Source organism: Oncorhynchus mykiss, chromosome 25, assembly GCF_057628025.1.
Source record: "Oncorhynchus mykiss isolate SJ-2025 chromosome 25, ASM5762802v1, whole genome shotgun sequence".
In the NCBI taxonomy this organism is placed as follows: Eukaryota; Metazoa; Chordata; class Actinopteri; order Salmoniformes; family Salmonidae; genus Oncorhynchus; species Oncorhynchus mykiss.
The window spans coordinates 81,168,550-81,188,696 of NC_143046.1; the positions used below are offsets into that span (position 1 = coordinate 81,168,550).

The following is a 20,147-nucleotide window of genomic DNA, read 5'->3' on the forward strand; positions in this document are numbered from 1 at the left end:
CACAAGCTCACAGAATGGGGCCACCGAGTTCTGAAGTGCGTAGTGTGTAAAAAACATTATCTCCTCTGTTGCAACACTCGCTGCCGAGTTCCTCTGGAAGCAACGTCAGCACAAGAACTGTTCGTCAGGAGCTTCATGAAATGGGTTTCCATGGCTGAGCAGCCGCACACAAGCCTAAGATGACCATGAGCAATGCCAAGCGTCATCTGGACTGTAAAGTTTGGTGGAGGAATAATAGTCTGTTTTTTTTCATGGTTCAGACTAGGCCCCTTCGTTTCAGTGAAGGGAAATCTTAACGCTACAGCATACAATGACATTCTAGACAATTCTGTGCTTCGAACTTTGTGGCAAAAGTTTGGGAAGGCCCTTTCCTGTTTCAGCATGACAATGCCCCTGTGCACAAAGCGAGATCCACACAGAAATGGTTGGTCGAGATCAGTGTGGAAGGACTTTCTTCAACCCCATCGAACACCTTTGGGATGAATTGGAGCGCCGACTGTGAGCCAGGCCTAATCGCCCACCATCTGTGCCCGACCTCACTAATGCTCTTGTGGCTGATGGAAGCAAGTCCCTGCAGCAATGTTCCAAAATCTAGTGGAAAGCCTTCCCAGAAGAGTGGAGGCTGTTATTGCAGCGAAGGGGGAGCAACTCCGTATTAATGCCCATGATTTAGGATTACATGTTTTATTTAAATAGGCAAGTCAGTTAAGAACAAATGACGGCCTACCCTGGCCAAATCCGGACAACGCTGGGCCAATTGTGCGCCGCCCTATGGGATTCCCAATCACGGCCGGATGTGATGCAGCCTGGATTCGAAAACCAGGGATTGCAGTGACGCCTCCTGCACTGAGATGCAGTGCCTTAGACCGCTGCTCCACTCAGGAATGAGATGTTTGACGAGCAGGTGTCCACATACTTTTGGTCATGTAGTGTATCTCTCTCAGCCATAGAGATAGATACAACGGGCTGAGCAATATATAGCCATACAGTATCTATGCTGCTGTTACCCTGAGGGGAAGGAATACATTAGGATTCTGCTGTCTTTACACTGTGTCTCACTCTGCCACCTGGTGGTCAGTTACAGTCAGTGTAGTTCTCTGTTCTACTCAAGCCCACAGCCACAGCAAACCACGTGCTGCCATTAGGGGTGGGGCCTGCCAGCTCTGGTATTCTGACAATTCAGTTACCTCTTTGAAACTTTTTAAAGAGAGCGGTCTTAATTCAACTATAAAATATCACTTTACAAAGATTGTATTGAATAGAAAAAATGTAGAGAAAATACAAAAGGTGGTGCCTTTTTAAAGCATGATGACGAAGATGTTATGCTGAGAACGTTGTCTCTCTTGTTTTCCCCTGCAGCTGCCCTGGAAGTCCCTGACCAGTATCATAGAGTATTACTACATGTGGAAGACCACAGACAGATACGTACAGCAGAAACGGTTAAAAGCAGCAGAGGCAGAGAGCAAGTTGAAGCAAGTCTACATCCCCAACTAGTGAGTATCTACAGACTGAGACAGCAGGTCCTAATGAGCTCCTCCCAAATCCCTAACATTAATTCTTATGAAGTCTACAGGTCGGAAGACTCTGTATGGGCATAAGCCATGTAGTGGTGGAGCTTCTACCTTATTGCTTATACTTTACAGGGAGCAAAATGGGACTGGCTGCAGTATGTTGCATTTCTGAGACTCTGATCCTCTGCCCACTTCCTCATAGCAACAAACCCAACCCCAACCAGCTGAGTGCTAACAGTGTGAAGCCTGGCATTGTGGGAGGCCTAGTGAACGGCTCCGGGGCTGCAGCTGGAGCCACAGTCGGAGCTGGGGGTGTCCCGGGGGTGCTACCAGTGCCCCCAGGACAGACCCCAGGACTGGGCCGCGCTTGTGAGAGCTGCTACAGTGAGTACCACTCCCCTCCACCCATACTCAGTGTTTTTGCTTCATTTAGACCGTGTGGAAATGAGTGATTCATTCCATACTGTAGTAAGGCTCCAAGCCATTGCCTCTATGGCTCTCCTTTAACAATGGAGTGAGTTAGAGAGAGTGCGTGAGAGCGAGTGAGTGAGCTCAGTGTAATCTAGTCAGAGCTATTTTAGTGTTAATTAATTCAGTCTTAAATGATTAAAGAATGTCACTAACTCTGTGTGTGTGTGCACGTGTCTCTGCGTATGTGTCTGTCTGTGTGTGTGTGTGTCCGTCCCCATGTGTCTCTGTCTCTCTCTGTGTGTGTAGCCATCAGCTCGTATCAGTGGTACTCGTGGGGTCCCCCCAACATGCAGTGTCGTCTGTGTGCCTCCTGCTGGACCTACTGGAAGAAGTATGGAGGACTGAAGATGCCAACAAGACTGGAAGGAGAGAGGCCTGGACCCAACCGCAACAACATGGTAAACAACATGTAAACAACACAAACTGAGATCATGATTAGGATGAGAAGGTTTTCCCAAGTAATGTAAACTGAGCAGGAGAAACTCCTGACCCTCCTTAATGTCAACCTACAACTCTTTGTCTTGGACTCCTCTTGTCTGATTGTTGTCCATTCTCTAACTCTCTCTTCTTCCTCCTCCTCTCCCTCTCACTCTGTCTGTCTGGCTTCTCTCTTCCACCCCCCTCCCCTCCTATCCAGTCTCCCCACGGTGTTCCAATGCGTCACAGCGGGAGCCCCAAGTTTGCTGTAAAGACGAAACAGGCCTTCTACCTGATGACCACTCAGGTGACGCGCGCCGCCCGACGCGTCTGTCAGGACATCATCAGACCACGCTTCCTCGCCAGGCACCCCTACCTCCCCCTCAACACAGCCCAAATCAAACAGGAATGTGAGTAACATACTACACCTCTACCTCCACCCATATCCTCCACTCCTATCCTCCACTCCTATCCTCCGCTCCTATCCTCCACTCCTATCCTTCGCTCCTATCCTCCGCTCCTATCCTCCGCTCCTATCCTCCACTCCTATCCTCCGCTCCTATCCTCCACTCCTATCCTCCACTCCTATCCTCCACTTCTATCCTCCACTCCTATCCTCCACTCCTATCCTCCACTCCTCTCCTCCACTCCTCTCCTCCACTCCTATCCTCCGCTCCTCCACCCCTATCCTCCGCTCCTCCACCCCTATCCTCCACTCCTATCCTCCTCTCTTCCACCCCTATCCTCCACCCCTATCCTCCACTCCTATCCTCCACTCCTATCCTCCGCTCCTCCACTCCTCTCCTCCACTCCTATCCTCCGCTCCTCCACTCCTATCCTCCACTCCTATACTCCTATCCTCCACTCCTATACTCCTATCCTCCACTCCTATCCTACGCTTCTCCACTCCTATACTCCTATCCTCCACTCCTATCCTTCGCTCCTTTCCTCCACTCCTATCCTCCGCTCCTATCCTCCGCTCCTATCCTCCGCTTCTATCCTCCACTCCTATCCTCCACTCCTATCCTCCACTCCTATCCTCCACTCCTATCCTCCACTTCTATCCTCCACTCCTATCCTCCACTCCTATCCTCCACTCCTATCCTCCACTTCTATCCTCCGCTCCTATCCTCCGCTCCTATCCTCCGCTCCTATCCTCCGCTCCTATCCTCCACTCCTATCCTCCGCTTCTATCCTCCACTTCTATCCTCCACTTCTATCCTCCACTCCTATCCTCCACTCCTATCCTCCACTCCTATCCTCCACTTCTATCCTCCACTTCTATCCTCCACTCCTATCCTCCACTTCTATCCTCCACTTCTATCCTCCACTCCTATCCTCCACTTCTATCCTCCACTTCTATCCTCCACTCCTATCCTCTCCTCCACTCCTCTCCTCCACTCCTATCCTCCGCTCCTCCACCCCTATCCTCCGCTCCTGCACCCCTATCCTCCACTCCTATCCTCCTCTCTTCCACCCCTATCCTCCACCCCTATCCTCCACTCCTATCCTCCACTCCTATCCTCCGCTCCTCCACTCCTCTCCTCCACTCCTATCCTCCTATCCTCCGCTCCTCCACTCCTATCCTCCACTCCTATACTCCTATCCTCCACTCCTATACTCCTATCCTCCACTCCTATCCTACGTTTCTCCACTCCTATCCTCCGCTCCTCCACTCCTATCCTTCGCTCCTATCCTCCACTCCTATCCTTCGCTCCTATCCTCCACTCCTATCCTCCGCTCCTCCGCTCCTATCCTCCGCTCCTCCGCTCCTATCCTCCGCTCCTATCCTCCGCTCCTATCCTCCGCTCCTATCCTCCACTTCTATCCTCCACTCCTATCCTCCACTCCTATCCTCCACTTCTATCCTCCACTCCTATCCTCCACTTCTATCCTCCACTCCTATCCTCCACTCCTATCCTCCACTTCTATCCTCCACTTCTATCCTCCACTTCTATCCTCCACTCCTATCCTCCACTCCTATCCTATCCTCCTATCCTCCACTCCTATCCTCCTATCCTCCGCTCCTCCACCCCTATCCTCCACTCCTATCCTCCTCTCTTCCACCCCTATCCTCCACTCCTATCCTCCACTCCTATCCTCCACTCCTATCCTCCGCTTCTCCACTCCTATCCTCCGCTCCTCCACTCCTCTCCTCCACTCCTATCCTCCACTCTTATCCTCCTATCCTCCGCTCCTCCACTCCTATCCTCCACTCCTATCCTCCGCTCCTCCACCCCTATCCTCCACTCCTATCCTCCTCTCTTCCACCCCTAACCTCCACCCCATCCTCCACTCCTATCCTCCACTCCTATCCTCCGCTTCTCCACTCCTATCCTCCGCTCCTCCACCCCTATCCTCCACCCCTATCCTCCGCTCCTATCCTCCGCTCCTATCCTCCGCTCCTATCCTCCGCTCCTATCCTCCGCTCCTATCCTCCGCTCCTATCCTCTGCTCCTATCCTCCGCTCCTATCCTCCGCTCCTATCCTCCACTTATATCCTCCACTTCTATCCTCCACTCCTATCCTCCACTCCTATCCTCCACTCCTATCCTCCACTTCTATCCTCCACTCCTATCCTCCACTCCTATCCTATCCTCCACTCCTATCCTCCACTCCTATCCTCCGCTCCTCCACCCCTATCCTCCACTCCTATCCTCCTCTTTTCCACCCCTAACCTCCACCCCTATCCTCCACTCCTATCCTCCACTCCTATCCTCCGCTACTCCACTCCTATCCTCCACTCCTATCCTCCTATCCTCCGCTCCTCCACCCCTATCCTCCACTCCTATCCTCCTCTCTTCCACCCCTAACCTCCACCCCTATCCTCCACTCCTATCCTCCACTCCTATCCTCCGCTTCTCCACTCCTATCCTCCGCTCCTCCGCTCCTCCACTCCTATCCTCCACTCCTATCCTCCGCTCCTCCACTCCTATCCTCCGCTCCTCCACTCCTATCCTCCACAAAAAAAATCCACCTTTACCTTCCCTCTCCACTCCTACCTCCCCCTCAACACAGGTCAAATCAAGACCTCCCCCTCAACACAGGTCAAATCAAGGCCTATTGAGAGTACTGAGTAGACCTGGGTCCTGTTCATTAAAGCACCACACAAAGGAGACTGAGTAAAACAGGGAGAGATTGTAATTGTCCAATAAGAAATGCCATTTTCCTTTTCTGTTGTATTTTTATTTTTTTAAAGGTCTTATGTAACAGCTACACATACTAACCCTGTGCTGTGGTGTTTTCCAGGTGCACTGCGATTGCCAGACGAGCCCAAAAAGCCATTGCCGCTGAAGCCGGTTGACAGGAAGCCTCTGGAGTCAGTGGTCCGATATCTTGGTGGGAATCTCATTCTCACCCATCTATAGAGAAGTCTCTAATTTTCAGTCTGCTAAATGGCATATATTAAATTATATTAAATTACTATTAAATTAATAGTCTGTTTTAGCCAGTGTTGATTTGAAATTCATAACTTTGCTGATTAAACTCAAACATCTCTCTCTCTCCCTCCCTCTCTCCCTTCCTCTCTCTCGCTCTCTCTCTCTCTCTCCCCTCCCTCTCTCCATGGCCAGAGGCCCACCCGTGCCCACCCAAACCTGACCTCCCGCGCGGCCAGACCGTAACCACGGGCAGCCTGACACCCATCAAGTCGACGCCTAACATCCTCAACAACGGATCACCCACCATCCTGGGAAAACGCACCTACGAGCAGCACAACGGCATGGACGGTGAGAGACCGAGGAGAGGGTCAGAGGTAGACAGGGGCTGGAGGAGGATGACGTAGATGGAAGACAGTGTGGTCATGCTAAGGCTGTTGCGATGACCATATTACCGCCACACCGGCGGTCACGAGTCATGAAGGCAGTCAAATTCCACATGACCGTTTAATCACGGTAATTAGGCTTCTCCAAGCTCTTATGCTGCTGCTGGTCATTAGTAGCCTACCAAACTTGATAACTGTCTGGTACTCAGCACTCTATTGTCCCTCTAATCATTCTGACATCAATGGAAAAATTTTCGAAAATCTAATCACACACTTCATGAGAGCTCATGTTGCGCCACATTTCTATAGGCTATACAATTGTGGCAGAAAACAGAGTGATGGCCTCTATTAAAAAGAGGAGGATCCTATCAGCTTTCTATAGGTTAGGCCTACTATATTTATTTCTCAACTTTCCTGTGTGTTAGCACATTGCTTCTCTTTACAACAGGAGTATAGTCTACCTGGCTGGCATGAAAATAAACCACAGGGAAAAACCTCCTCCATTGGCTATTTATGTTCATAGATTACATGTATTTTTCCAGCTGTCCCTGTTTCGATACAGGTACGTGATTATGGTCAATTCTAAATCATAACAAATAGTACATGTAAAGACAAGATTAAATCAAGTCTAGTGTGATGGGTGACAATATTACCCTATCACTTGTGAATGATGCCCAGCATAAGAAACAATACCTTTTTTTGTGTGACTTTTTCTAATCAGAGTCTCACACCTCATGTAGCGTAACCCATAGGCCTATATGTTTTAATAAGGTTTGTATCCCAACTAAAGTGGCCAAATAACTTCTTAAAATGAAGCACATTAATACTCTTTACAAGGGGTGTAGAGCCTAACTGGCAGACTGTATGCAGCGTGAGAGTTTCAAGTTTGGGGAAGATCATTTTCACCATAAAATGCACCTTAATAATAAAGAATTACATGGATAATTGCAAGTGCGGTCACTTTTGATAATGGTGTTTTCGGGCTAATGGAACATTTGTACATGTGTGCATTGCTGCGCTTATAATGTGAAGAAATAGCCTAATAGTTTATCAACATTTTAAGCTAAAGGTTCTGATCTGTTTGCGTCAGCCACATTGCGTAAAAAAGATTTTGTTGATGCTAGTGGTTGTAGTAATTTGAGATCTATCGCATCCCACAACTGTCCCAGACTGTTTGGAATATTTATTTCAATTAATATTTAAGAGGCTTTATTAAATTGTGTTATTTCTCGCATAGCATAGGTCAAATTCTGTACTATGGTGATAGTAGATTGACATAGGCTAGTTATTTTGCTGTTCGTTAGGCCTACTCATCTTGTTGGCTGACGAAAAGTAAATGTGGACAGCTCATCCACTATCTTCAATATGCACCTCGGAATTGGATAAGGACATGCACAGTTGCGTCCCCGATGTGTCTGTCTTGTAGCCTGTGTGAAAGACCTGATCACGTGACGGAGAGCCATGAGAGACGCTTCGGATTGCGCATCACACTCAGGGAGAAGGGCACACCGCTGCCCCCCGGTCCGCAAAAGGCATGGATTTTTAGGGTGCATTACTGCCACAAAGGGGATGCCGCCGGGAAATTCAAGGCATTATCAAGTGCTTGTCAAATTATGAATGAGAGACTGATGAAGTGTGTACAGCCTGCGCAAAAAAACAAAGCAGAGCTCGTGCCTTTCAAGCAACTAATCATCATTAGTCTCATCATGCAGTCTTACAATGTATTAAAAATCAAAACATATGTGACCCGATTCAGGAAACTAGGCATTTGTCGCAAGTCACGACTTAACAGGAGAGCCGTTTGAATGTGAAAAATATTTTTTTATCAAAATGCATTTTTTTGTTGTTGCAGAAATGCCTTCTTGAACATGTGCCTTGATAACAAACTGGTATGCCATCTGTAAATATGAATACAATTGTTAAATTACGAGCCTTGTTGATTAAGCCACAGAAAAAGTCAGCAACCTTCCCACTAGCTATGATTGGCTGAAATAATGAGTGGGCTGGACATCCCGAAAGCGGAGTTCAGATTGGTCTGCCATAGAAGCTCGTCAGTCTGTGTTGGTAATCCTGTCGAATGCAGCTTTATGTTAAATGTATTGTGTGGTGGTGCTGCATAAGTGTGGCTGTCCACTTTCTGGAGGATCAAGTTTTGAAATCAGTGGAATTAGAGTATGATAGCTAAAGAGATGGAGAAAACACCTGTCTCCGGATTTCATCTTCAAACTAAGGGCAACCGTGGCATGGTATTCCTGACAGGGAGACCCGTCCATGCACAATGATGTATACAGGTAAGATAGTCTAGCGTTAGCTAGCTAACGTTACCTTTTCAGATATTACACGTTTTGTAATTTTGACAGAAAGTTGTTTCAAGCTAACATTAGCTGGCTGGCTCCCGAGCTGATGTTATTATTCGTTTCCCAGAGCCATTTGCTGTTCTAGTTAGAGCCTAATGTTAGCTAGCTAACATTGCACATGGTTGGTTAGATCCCAGCACTGTGGCATTGTTGGCACTGTTCATTGTTGTCTGACTAGCTAACGTTGGTTGGCTGGCTCGGTAGCTAACGTTAAGTGACGTGTGTACAACACCCGTTGAATATGGCCGGTGTCAACTTCTGCAAAAAAGCGTAATGAAATTGTTGACAGCAGAGCTGGTTAGGCTGTTTTCATATTATCCAGAGGTAAACAAATCATCGGCCAGAGCGTCAAGTGTGCACTTAGAGAGCGAAACAAAATGGGTGGGGCTAAAGGTTAGGGTGAGGGTGTGAACGATGCTGAATGGGTGTAGATGGCTCTTTAGCAGAACATTCAAAGGCGATTTTCTCAAAAGTGAGTTTACAAGTTGATCAACTTTCAAATCAGAATTACTTTCCCATTGTTCTTCAAATACAGTGTATTATATACCATTTTGTAGCTCTGAGTCTCTACTTTTATATAATGTAAAAATCACAATTTCACATTTTTGTTACATATATATATATATATATATATATACATATAGCTCAACGTTTGTAGAACAATTAAAGTTACATTAATAACTCTAAATTAAGCATATAGGAGTACTTATTAGAGGTCGACCGATTAATCGGAATGGACGATTAATTAGGGCCGGTTTCAAGTTTTCATAACAATCGGAATTCTGTATTTTTGAACACCGATTTGGCCGATTTTAAAAAAATATATATTATTTATATTTTTACACCTTTATTTAACTAGGCAAGTCAGTTAAGAACACATTCTTATTTTCAATGGCGGCCTAGGAACGGTGGGTTAATGACCTAAGGCTCGTATTTCTGTGTTATTATGTTAGAATTAAGTCTATGATTTGATAGAGCAGTCTGACTGAGCGATGGTAGGCTCCAGCAGGCTCGTAAGCATTCATTCAAACAGCACTTTCATGCTTCAAGCATTGCGCTGTTTATGACTTCAAGCCTATCAACTCCCGAGATTAGGCTGGTGTAACCAATGTGAAATGACTAGCTAGTTAGCGGGGTGCGCGCTAATAGCGTTTTGAACGTCACTCGCTCTGAGACTTGGAGTTGTTGTTCCCCTTGCTCTGCATGGGTAACGCTGCTTCGAGCGTGGCTGTTGTCGTTGTGTTCCTGGTTCGAGCCCAGGTAGGAGCGAGGAGAGGGACGAAAGCTATACTGTTACACTGGCAATATTAAAGTGCCAAAGGTATATGAAATACAAATCGTATAGTGAGAAATAGTCCTATAATTACGATAATAACTACAACCTAAAACTTCTTACCTGGGAATATTGAAGACTCGTTAAAAGGAACCACCAGCTTTCATATGTTCTGAGCAAGGAACTTAAACGTTAGCTTTCTTACATGGCACATATTGCACTTTTACTTTCTTCTCCAACACTTTGTTTTTGCATTATTTAAACCAAATTGAACATGTTTCATTATTTATTTGAGGCGAAATTGATTTTATTGATGTATTATATTAAGTTAAAATAAGTGTTCATTCAGTATTGTTGTAATTGTCATTATTACAAATACATAAAAAAAAATTGTCAGATTAATCGGTATCGGTTTTTTTTTGGTCCTCCAATAATCGGTATCGGTGTTGAAAAATCATAATCGGTCAACCTCTAGTACTTATTTCTTTGTTAACCGCTCAACACAGAATAGCCGCATGTGCGCACTCCCTCAGATCGTTTGTAGAAAATAGTTACATTTATTCAGCTTTGTTCAATTGAATTCTTCATACACTGAAATAATATAAAAAATACCATGGCTAACGTTGGTTGGCTGGCTCGTTAGCTAACGTTACGTGACGTGTGTACAACACCCGTTGAATATGGCCGGTGTCAGTAAACTGCTAAATGAACTAGTGTATCCCACAGCCATTTGACATTGCCACATCAGGACCTAACATAAGGACAACTCAGAGTATGCTATTCTGTTCTTCTGAAATAGACTACATTTTCTTCATATCATGTTTCTTTAGACCTGTCTAAAATAAATAATGGATTCATTGTGAAGGTGTAGGCTATATTACATGGATTTATTAAGACTTTTTTAAATGACTTGTAGGCTGTGTGTGGAAACCAGGAGATGGTAAATGTGTTTATGCTAATGAACTGTCAATTACCGTGAGACCAACAGTTATTTGCTTGACAATCACTGGCTGACAAAATGTTGTGACCGCCACAGCCCTAGTTCTTGGCTAACCCTAACCCTCCTGTGGTTTTAATCTGCTCCCCAACATCTTGTATCTTTTGTATTTGTCTCCCTCTACTTTTTTGCTGCCTCTCTTTTCCCACCCATCCAACCCCCTTATCTCCACCCCCCTCCTTTCTCCACCTCAACCTTTCTCTACCCCTCCACCACCTCAACCTTTCTCCACCCCTCCCCCACCTCTACCTTTCTCCACCCCTCCCCCACATCCACCTTTCTCCACCCCTCCCCCACCTCTACCTTTCTCCACCCCTCCCCCACCTCTACCTTTCTCCACCCCTCCCCCACATCCACCTTTCTCCACCCCTCCCCCACATCCACCTTTCTCCACCCCTCCCCCACCTCTACCTTTCTCCACCCCTCCCCCACATCCACCTTTCTCCACCCCTCCCCCACATCCACCTTTCTCCACCCCTCCCCCACATCCACCTTTCTCCACCCCTCCCCCACATCCACCTTTCTCCACCACCCTTTCTCCACCCCTCCACCTTTCTCCACCCCTCCACCTCAACCTTTCTCCACTACCTTTCTCCACCCTCCACCTCAACCTTTCTCCACCACCTCTAACTTTCTCCACCCCTCCCCCACCTTTACCTTTCTCCACCACCCTTTCTCCACCCCTCCACCTCTACCTTTCTCCACCCCTCCACCTCTACCTTTCTCCACCACCCTTTCTCCACCCCTCCACCACCCTTTCTCCGCTCCTCCCCCACCTCTACCTTTCTCCGCCCCTCCCCCGCATCCACCTTTCTCCACCCCTCCCCCGCATCCACCTTTCTCCACCCCTCCCCCACATCCACCTTTCTCCACCCCTCCCCCACATCCACCTTTCTCCACCCCTCCCCACATCCACCTTTCTCCACCCCTCCCCCACATCCACCTTTCTCCACCACCCTTTCTCCACCCCTCCACCTTTCTCCACCCCTCCCCCACCTTTACCTTTCTCCACCACCCTTTCTCCACCCCTCCACCTCTACCTTTCTCCACCCCTCCACCTCTACCTTTCTCCACCACCCTTTCTCCACCCCTCCACCACCCTTTCTCCGCTCCTCCCCCACCTCTACCTTTCTCCGCCCCTCCCCCGCATCCACCTTTCTCCACCCCTCCCCCGCATCCACCTTTCTCCACCCCTCCCCCACATCCACCTTTCTCCCCCACATCCACCTTTCTCCACCCCACCCCCACATCCACCTTTCTCCACCCCTCCCCCACATCCACCTTTCTCCACCCCTCCCCCACATCCACCTTTCTCCACCCCTCCCCCACATCCACCTTTCTCCACCCCTCCCCCACCTCTACCTTTCTCCACCCCTCCCCCACCTCTACCTTTCTCTACCCCTCCCCCACCTCTACCTTTCTCCACCCCTCCCCCACCTCTACCTTTCTCCACCCCTCCCCCACATCCACCTTTCTCCACCCCTCCCCCACCTCTACCTTTCTCCACCCCTCCCCCACCTCTACCTTTCTCCACCCCTCCCCCACCTCTACCTTTCTCTACCCCTCCCCCACCTCTACCTTTCTCCACCCCTCCTCCACCTTTCTCCACCCCTCCCCCACCTCTACCCTTCTCCACCCCTCCACCTCTACCTTTCTCCACCCCTCCACCTCTACCTTTCTCCACCCCTCCACCTCTACCTTTCTCCGCCCCTCCACCCCTCCACCTCTACCTTTCTCCGCCCCTCCCCCACCTCTACCTTTCTCCGCCCCTCCCCCACCTCAACCTTTCTCCCCCACCTCTACCTTTCTCCACCCCTCCACCTCTACCTTTCTCCACCCCTCCACCACCCTTTCTCCACCCCTCCACCTCTACCTTTCTCCACCCCTCCACCACCCTTTCTCCACCCCTCCACCTCTACCTTTCTCCACCCCTCCACCTCTACCTTTCTCCACCCCTCCACCTCTACCTTTCTCCGCCCCTCCCCCACCTCAACCTTTCTCCACCCCTCCTCCACCACCCTTTCTCCACCCCTCCACTCCCTTTCAGTTTCCCTTTCAGTCTCAATATACTGTACTACTGTAATTGTGGTTACGGATGTCTACTTTTTCTCTCACCAACTCTTCACCTTTCACTCTCTTTCTCTTACTCTCCTTACCCAACCTTCTTCCTCACCAGTTTATTTTCCCCCCTCCCTGCTCTCTCCTCTCTCTCTCCCATCCCCCATCTCTCTCTCCCTCCATCTCTGTCTCTCCATCACCCCCTCCATCTCCATCACCCCCTCCATCTCCATCACCCCCTCCATCTCCATCTCTCCCCCTCTATCCATCTCTCCCCCTCTATCCATCTCTCCCCCTCTATCCATCTCTCTCCCTCTCTCCATCTCTCTCCCTCCATCTCCCTCTCTCTCACGCTCTCCCTCTATATCTCTCGCTCTTTCTCCCCATCTCGCTCTCTCATCTCCATATATCCTCTCTCTCTCTGTCTCTCTCTTTGTCTCTGTATATCCATCTCAGTAGGTTGTAGTGAATGCTGGTTTCTCTCCCTGTGGTTTATATAGCTCCAGGCTATATGGTGGGTGTTGTCATGGTAACAGAAGGTAGCCAGGAACTATCTGAGACTAGAGGGGTAGTTTGGTCCGGTGGGACCTCACCGGTAACAACCCTCCTCTCCTGGACCAGACCACACTCATTAGGGAGTGGGTTTGGAGTTATGTCCATGTTATGTCCATGCCTTGTTCAGAAAGGAAGAGCACATATAAAAAATAATAAAAAATGTGTGTTAATATGTCCTGCAGAGAGAGTGAAATGTGGAGGGGGAGATAAGTCAATAGGCTACCTACACTGAGTGGTTGTTTTAGTTCTGCAGTGCAGACTAGCTAGTAGCTACAGACATCTTCTCTGGGTTTGGAGTTTGGACGTGAGCCAAGTCTCCATGGATATGTGCTGTCTGACCGGCACTCCATGTCTTTCTCTCCTTGGTTTTGGAAACATCCTCTGAGCTTAAAGAAATGTGCTACACATCACAGACTGCACTACTACATGAATAACATGTATAGGCTACTGCAAATTTCGGGTCAATCTCATTGATATGTTGTATGAACAGAGCAGTTGGATTAGAGTATTGTTTAGTCTGAGTCTGTAATTGTCTGTCTGTAGCAATGTCTTTCTGTCCTCGGGGTTGGGGTTTGGGACAAGAGGTATGTCACTGGCTCTCCTGCAGTGCAGGGCAGAGACATGGCAGACATGAACATGCAGTTCTACATAGACCACCAGGGGGCAGGAGAGGTCATATTTTATTGCTGCTGCTCCATCAGCATAAGTCACAAAGTGATGAATGCGGCATTTGCCATGCATGTGTTTGTGTGTGAATTAATATCCCTCTGTCTTCTGCTAGGAACAAAGCCCAAAGCCCCACAGTGGGACATCATGGCCAAGAGAACAGCTGAGCCAGGCAGGACCGCTTCTGCCCCCATGCAGCAGGACGAGGTACATGAACTGGACTGACTGGCCACAGCAGGCATCTCACTACAACCTTCATATAAGGTAGGAAACCTCTCATTCAAGGACGAATTGATTGATTGCTGATTGATTTGATGTAAAATGGACACTCACACATGACTAAGTCGCTTTGGATAAAACCGTCTGCTATATGGTATATTATGTAAGGCATAAACGGCGACGTTCTGTACATTACCTTGGAAATAATGAACAGGGCTTCATCCCTTTGCAGAGTTAATTGTTCCAAGGTAATGTACAGAACTGAGGTGTTTATCCCACTTATACCACAGTTGCCAAAGAAAACAATACTAAAGCACACATTTACCAGTAGTGAATTTTTTATATATATATATTTTTTTACAAGATAACTCATACTTTCTCGTCTTTTGGTTGCTAGAGATGTTAGTTTGATTGGTTCGATATTTATGGATGCGACCCAGTTGTTTGTTCTACATGTTCAATACAGTTACTACAAAGATACAGGCGTCCTTCCTGACTCAGTTGCCGGAGAAGAAGGAAACCGCTCAGGGATTTCAACATGAGGCCAATAGTGATTTTAAAACGGTTACAGAGTTTAATTGCTGTGATAGGAGAAAACAGGATGGATCAACATTGTAGTTACTCCACAATAGCCTAGTGGTTAGAGCGTTGGACTAGTAAACGGAAGGTTGCAAGATCGAATCCCTGAGCTGACAAGGTAAAAATCTGTTGTTCTGCCCCTGAACAAGGCAGTTAACCCACTGTTCCTAGGCTGTCATTGTAAATAAGAATATGTTCTTAACTGACTTGCCTAGTCAAAAAAGGTTAAAAAAAAAATATGAACCTAAATGACAGAGTGAAAAGAAGGAAGCCTGTACACAATAAAAATATTCCAAAACATGCATCCTGTTTTCAATAAATCTTAGGGATAGCCCCATTTTTTTCAATTTTCTCCGAAATGACATACCCAAATCTAACTTGCCTCTAACTCAGGCCCTGAAGCAAGGATATGCATATTCTTGGTACCATTTGAAAGGAAACACTTTGAAGTTTGTGTATATGTGAATTGAATGTAGGAGAATATAACACAATAGATCTGATAGAAGAAAATACAAAGAAAAAACCAACCAGTGTTTTTTTACCACCATCTTTGAAATGCAAGAGAAAGGCCACTGTTATAGCCAAATAAAATACAATTTATTTATATAGCCCTTCGTACATCAGCTGATATCTCAAAGTGCTGTACAGAAACCCAGCCTAAAACCCCAAAAGCAATGCAGGTGTAGAAGCACGGTGGCTAGGAAAAACTCCCTAGAAAGGCCAAAACCTAGGAAGAAACCTAGAGAGGAACCAGGCTATGTGGGGTGGCCAGTCCTCTTCTGGCTGTGCCGGGTGGAGATTATAACAGAACATGGCCAAGATGTTCAAATGTTCATAAATGACCAGCATGGTCCAATAATAATAAGCCAGAACAGTTGAAACTGGAGCAGCAGCACGGCCAGGTGGACTGGGGACAGCAAGGAGTCATCATGTCAGGTAGACCTGAGGCATGGTCCTAGGGCTCAGGTCCTCCGAGAGAGAGAAAGAAAAAGAGAATTAAAGAGAGCATACTTAAATTCACACAGGACACCGAATAGGACAGGAGAAGTACTCCAAATATAACAAACTGACCCTAGCCCCCCGACACATAAACTACTGCAGCATAAATACTGGAGTCTGAGACATCACTCAATGTAATTCTAATAGTGTCCACAAGATGACAGTATGTGCAACGTTTCAGATGGATAACTTGGACTGATCCTCAAGACTTTTAGTGTGAAGTCCCCAGGTACATTTGGGCAAATCGTAAAGAAGACATTCACATTCATATTCCATATTCCGTCGCTCTCTGACCAAATATGGTGTCCTATAGGATATACTACACCCCTAATGAAATAGTGAAGTCTTGTTACCTTCTAGGATCTCTGAGGAATAGATAACGAACGTGATTTGACTCATTCAAACAACGTTTAGAGTGAGATTTTCACAGATTCCTTTCTTTGCAAATTGAACGAGTGGAAATACAAAATCAATCATGCGTACTATATGGACCTTTTTAGGATATGAAAAATGATTTTATCTAACAAAACGACACTTTATGTTATCTCTGGGACCCTTTGGATGATAAATCAGAGCAAGATTTCAGAATGTAAGTACACATTTCACCCTCAGAGGTGAATTTATCAAACCTATCGCGGTGAAAAAATGGTTTTGTTGTTAGGAGCTCTCCTCAAACAATAGCGTGGCATTTTTTTCTCAGTAATAGCTACTGTAAATTGGACAGTGCAGTTATATTAACATATATATAATCTTTCAGACGATAATTTGTTGTTTCTCTAAAATCTGAGATCTTGACACAACGCGCTGCATGATTTACAACTGTCCCGTTGACAGGATGACGATCTGTGGTGTAATGAAGTTATAATATCAGAGCATATATCGTTATGGGTGTTGTTAGGCCCGAGACGAGGGCATTATCACTTTATACAACGGGTTACCAACATATTGAAATAATGATTGACATATTTTTATTTTTTTAAATGAATTTATTCATACTATTTTATCCTTCCACAAGATACAGTCCCGATATCTAGGGTCGATACCCAAGCCGGCTGGTCGTTCGATCAATCGGTTCGGTTGCCAGAGACGCGACCCAGTCGTTCAGTCTTTTTGTTTTCTGTATCTATGGACGCGACCCTGTTTGTTCTAAATGTTTCCATTGCCATACTGGCTACATTCTTATCCCTTGTTTGCTAGCTAGCCAACTACGGCTAACTTACAGTCACGTCAAAAAGTTCAGCCAGAATAACAGCAAAGTAGCTGCATTTGCAGCTGCACTACAAATACCTAGGTGTCTGGTTAGACTGTAAACTCTTCTTCCAGACTCACATTAAGCATGTCCAATCCAAAATTAAATCTAGAATTGGCTTCCTATTTCGCAACAAAGCCTCCTTCACTCATGCCGCCAAACATACCCTCGTAAAACTGACTATCCTACCGATCCTTGACTTTGGCGACGTCATTTACAAAATAGCCCCCAAAACTCTACTCAGCAAACTGGATGTAGCCTACCACAGGGCCATCCGTTTTATCACCAAGCCCCATATACTACCCACCACTGCGACCTTTATGCTCTCGTTGGCTGGCCCTCACTACATATCCGTCACCAAACCCACTGGCTCCAGGTCATCTATATGATTTGCTAGGTAAAGCTCCGCCTTATCTCAGCTCACTGGTCACCATAGCAACACCCACCCGTAGCACACGCTCCAGCAGGTATATTGCACTGGTCATCCCCAAAGCCAACACTTACTTTGGCCGCCTTTCCTTCCAGTTCTGTTGCCAATGACTGGAACACATTGCAAAAATCTCTGAAGCTGGAGTCTTATATCTCCCTCTCTAACTTTAAGCATCAGCTGTCAGAGCAGCTTACTGATCACTGTACCTGTACACAGCCAATCTGTAAATAGCACACCCGACTACCTCACCCCCATATGCACACATACCACTCCAGTATTAATGCTAAATTGTAATTATTTTCGACCTCTATGGCCTATTTATTGCCTACCTCCCTACTCTTCTACATTTGCACACACTGTACATAGATGTTTCTATTTTTCTTTTCTTTTCTTTTGTGTTATTGACTGTACGTTTTTTTTTATGTTTAACTCTATGTTGTTGTTTTTGTCGCACTGCTATGCTTTATCTTGGCCAGGTCACAGTTGTAAATGAGAACTTGTTCTCAACTGGCCTACCTGGTTAAATAAATGTGAAATAAAAAATAAAATAAATACATTTTAATTTGTTTAAGCGGTTTTCTAGTGACATTTATTTGGATACATCCATAATAATGACCTAATGAGGTGCGATTTCGCCTGGCATAGAAAATGTGCTCTCTCATTAGGACGCTGTTGTTCAGAGGAGCTATCCAACAACACAGCTAACACAAACACTTCAAACTGAAGCTAGAAAGACTGCAAACTAGCTGCACCTTGTTTTTTTTTAACCTTTTTTCAATTGACATTTCTTTGTTTATATCCATAAAAATTATGCTTGCTGATTCATTTAGACTGGCTGAGAAATGCTGCCTCCCTGTGTGTCTCGTCCCGACACGTTCATTACTATGGGGCAACTGGAGAACAAATTTGAAAATTGAAACAATGTTGCAAATGTCAGAAAGACAGACAGCAAGGTTTATACAAATCTCTGCTGTTGAAAACTACATGTTAGTCTAAAATAAATTAGAGATAATGTCTAGGGTTATAGTGGAGATCAAGTTTATAAATTGCCTGGCTGGGCTGATGAGACAGTGGATTGCGCAGTCAGATGGAACAGGGTAAATAGGCATTTTAACGTCATAGATTTAGCCGGTGGTAACTTGTGGAATAGACACCGGCTGGAATGCGGTTTTAACCATCATTCAGGATTAGAACCACCCGTTGTATAATATATTATATATTAAGATGCATTTGTCCATATGGGCTTATAAAATACTAGATATTCCAAAAGTATTCAATTAACAGTGTGTTAAATAATACAGTATTGTGCACTACAATCATATAGTGGATTATTAAGTCTCAACCCTCTTCTTGTGTTTTCTTACCCCAGGTAAATGAAATGGGAAGGCATTTTTCCACATCCAAAGATGGAGTTGGGGGGGATTTGAGTGGAGCAGGGCTGGAGGCCGCAGCACCATCAATGATTGGCCTCCATCTCACACAATCAGCATGAGCCTGCAAACTGTCAAAGACCAACCAACCAATCGTCTTTTGGAATGGAAGGAATAGAACTAAGACTGTGGCCTATCAGAAGACTGCCTGACTGTACAGGACTGTGTTTATTACTTAACCTTTCTTGTTATTACTGTCATTACTGTAATTATTATTATCGTTATTATTTTGTTTATTTTTGTTTATTTTTTTTTACCAACTATAACCCGAAGCTTAAGTTTAATTGTTGATAATAAAAATAAAAAAAAAGATTAAACTTAGTTTCATGAAAACTGCTTTCGTTGTTGCGTGGAAAACCCCTGTGGAAAAGGGTGAAAGAAGGACTGTCTGTATTGTAATATAAGCCACTTGCATCTTTTTTTAACAGGTTTATTAAACATATGGCAAGGAGATGAACATTAATTTCAATGACATAAGTATACTTCCTTGGTTATTTTTATTATTATTTTGAAATCTTCAAGAGAATTCTGATTCTGTTTTGTGAGCAGGCCCGACCCTATTTGACCAGAGAGGTTTAACTTATTGAGAAAAACTGAAACATGCTGTTTTTTCTACCTTTTTCACAAGTAATGCATCTATGCTTCAATGATGTAATTAAAATGATAATAGATTTTTTTTGCCTTGTGTGGGATTACTGTTCTGGTTCTGGAACTGCTATATAGTGTCCCAAATGGCACCCTAAACCCTATATAGTGCACTCGTTTTGACCATGGCTCTGGTCAAAAGTAGTGTACTATATATGGAATATGATGACATTTGGGACGCATCCCTATATGAGGTGCTATTAGTGGTGGTGATGTCAATGCTTGTGTTAACAGAAATACGACAGCTAGAGATTTTACCCTGCCCCCTCTCTCCTAAACCACTTCCAGGTCACGCAGGTTCTGTTGATGACAGATGTTTTAGAGACCAGGCTGTATGTCAGGTTCAGGGTATGGGTCAATTCCATAAGAGCTTGTTTTTACCTGGTGAAGTCAAATCAATGCTAAGGCCGAGTCCAAGTTGACTTTTTTTTAAACCTTTATTTAACTAGGCAAGTTTAAGAATAATTTGTTATTTACAATGACGACCTACCCCGGCCAAACCATAACCCGGATGACGCTGGGCCAATT

At 45.7% G+C, this 20,147-nt stretch overlaps 1 protein-coding gene across 1 annotated transcript in view; it reads left to right on the forward strand.

Moving 5' to 3' along the window:
• The window catches only part of LOC110505832 (metastasis-associated protein MTA1), a 74,608-nt gene extending 54,964 nt beyond the window's left edge, over positions 1–19,644 (forward strand). The window contains exons 11-18 of the mRNA XM_036962418.2: positions 1,360–1,493; positions 1,714–1,895; positions 2,229–2,380; positions 2,620–2,809; positions 5,649–5,738; positions 5,972–6,127; positions 14,184–14,332; positions 18,914–19,644. Of these exons, the coding sequence (XP_036818313.1) occupies positions 1,360–1,493; positions 1,714–1,895; positions 2,229–2,380; positions 2,620–2,809; positions 5,649–5,738; positions 5,972–6,127; positions 14,184–14,293 (1,014 nt within the window). The 3' untranslated portion in view covers positions 14,294–14,332; positions 18,914–19,644. The remainder of the gene's footprint in view (positions 1–1,359; positions 1,494–1,713; positions 1,896–2,228; positions 2,381–2,619; positions 2,810–5,648; positions 5,739–5,971; positions 6,128–14,183; positions 14,333–18,913) is intronic.
• The last annotated feature ends 503 nt before the right edge of the window (positions 19,645–20,147 follow it).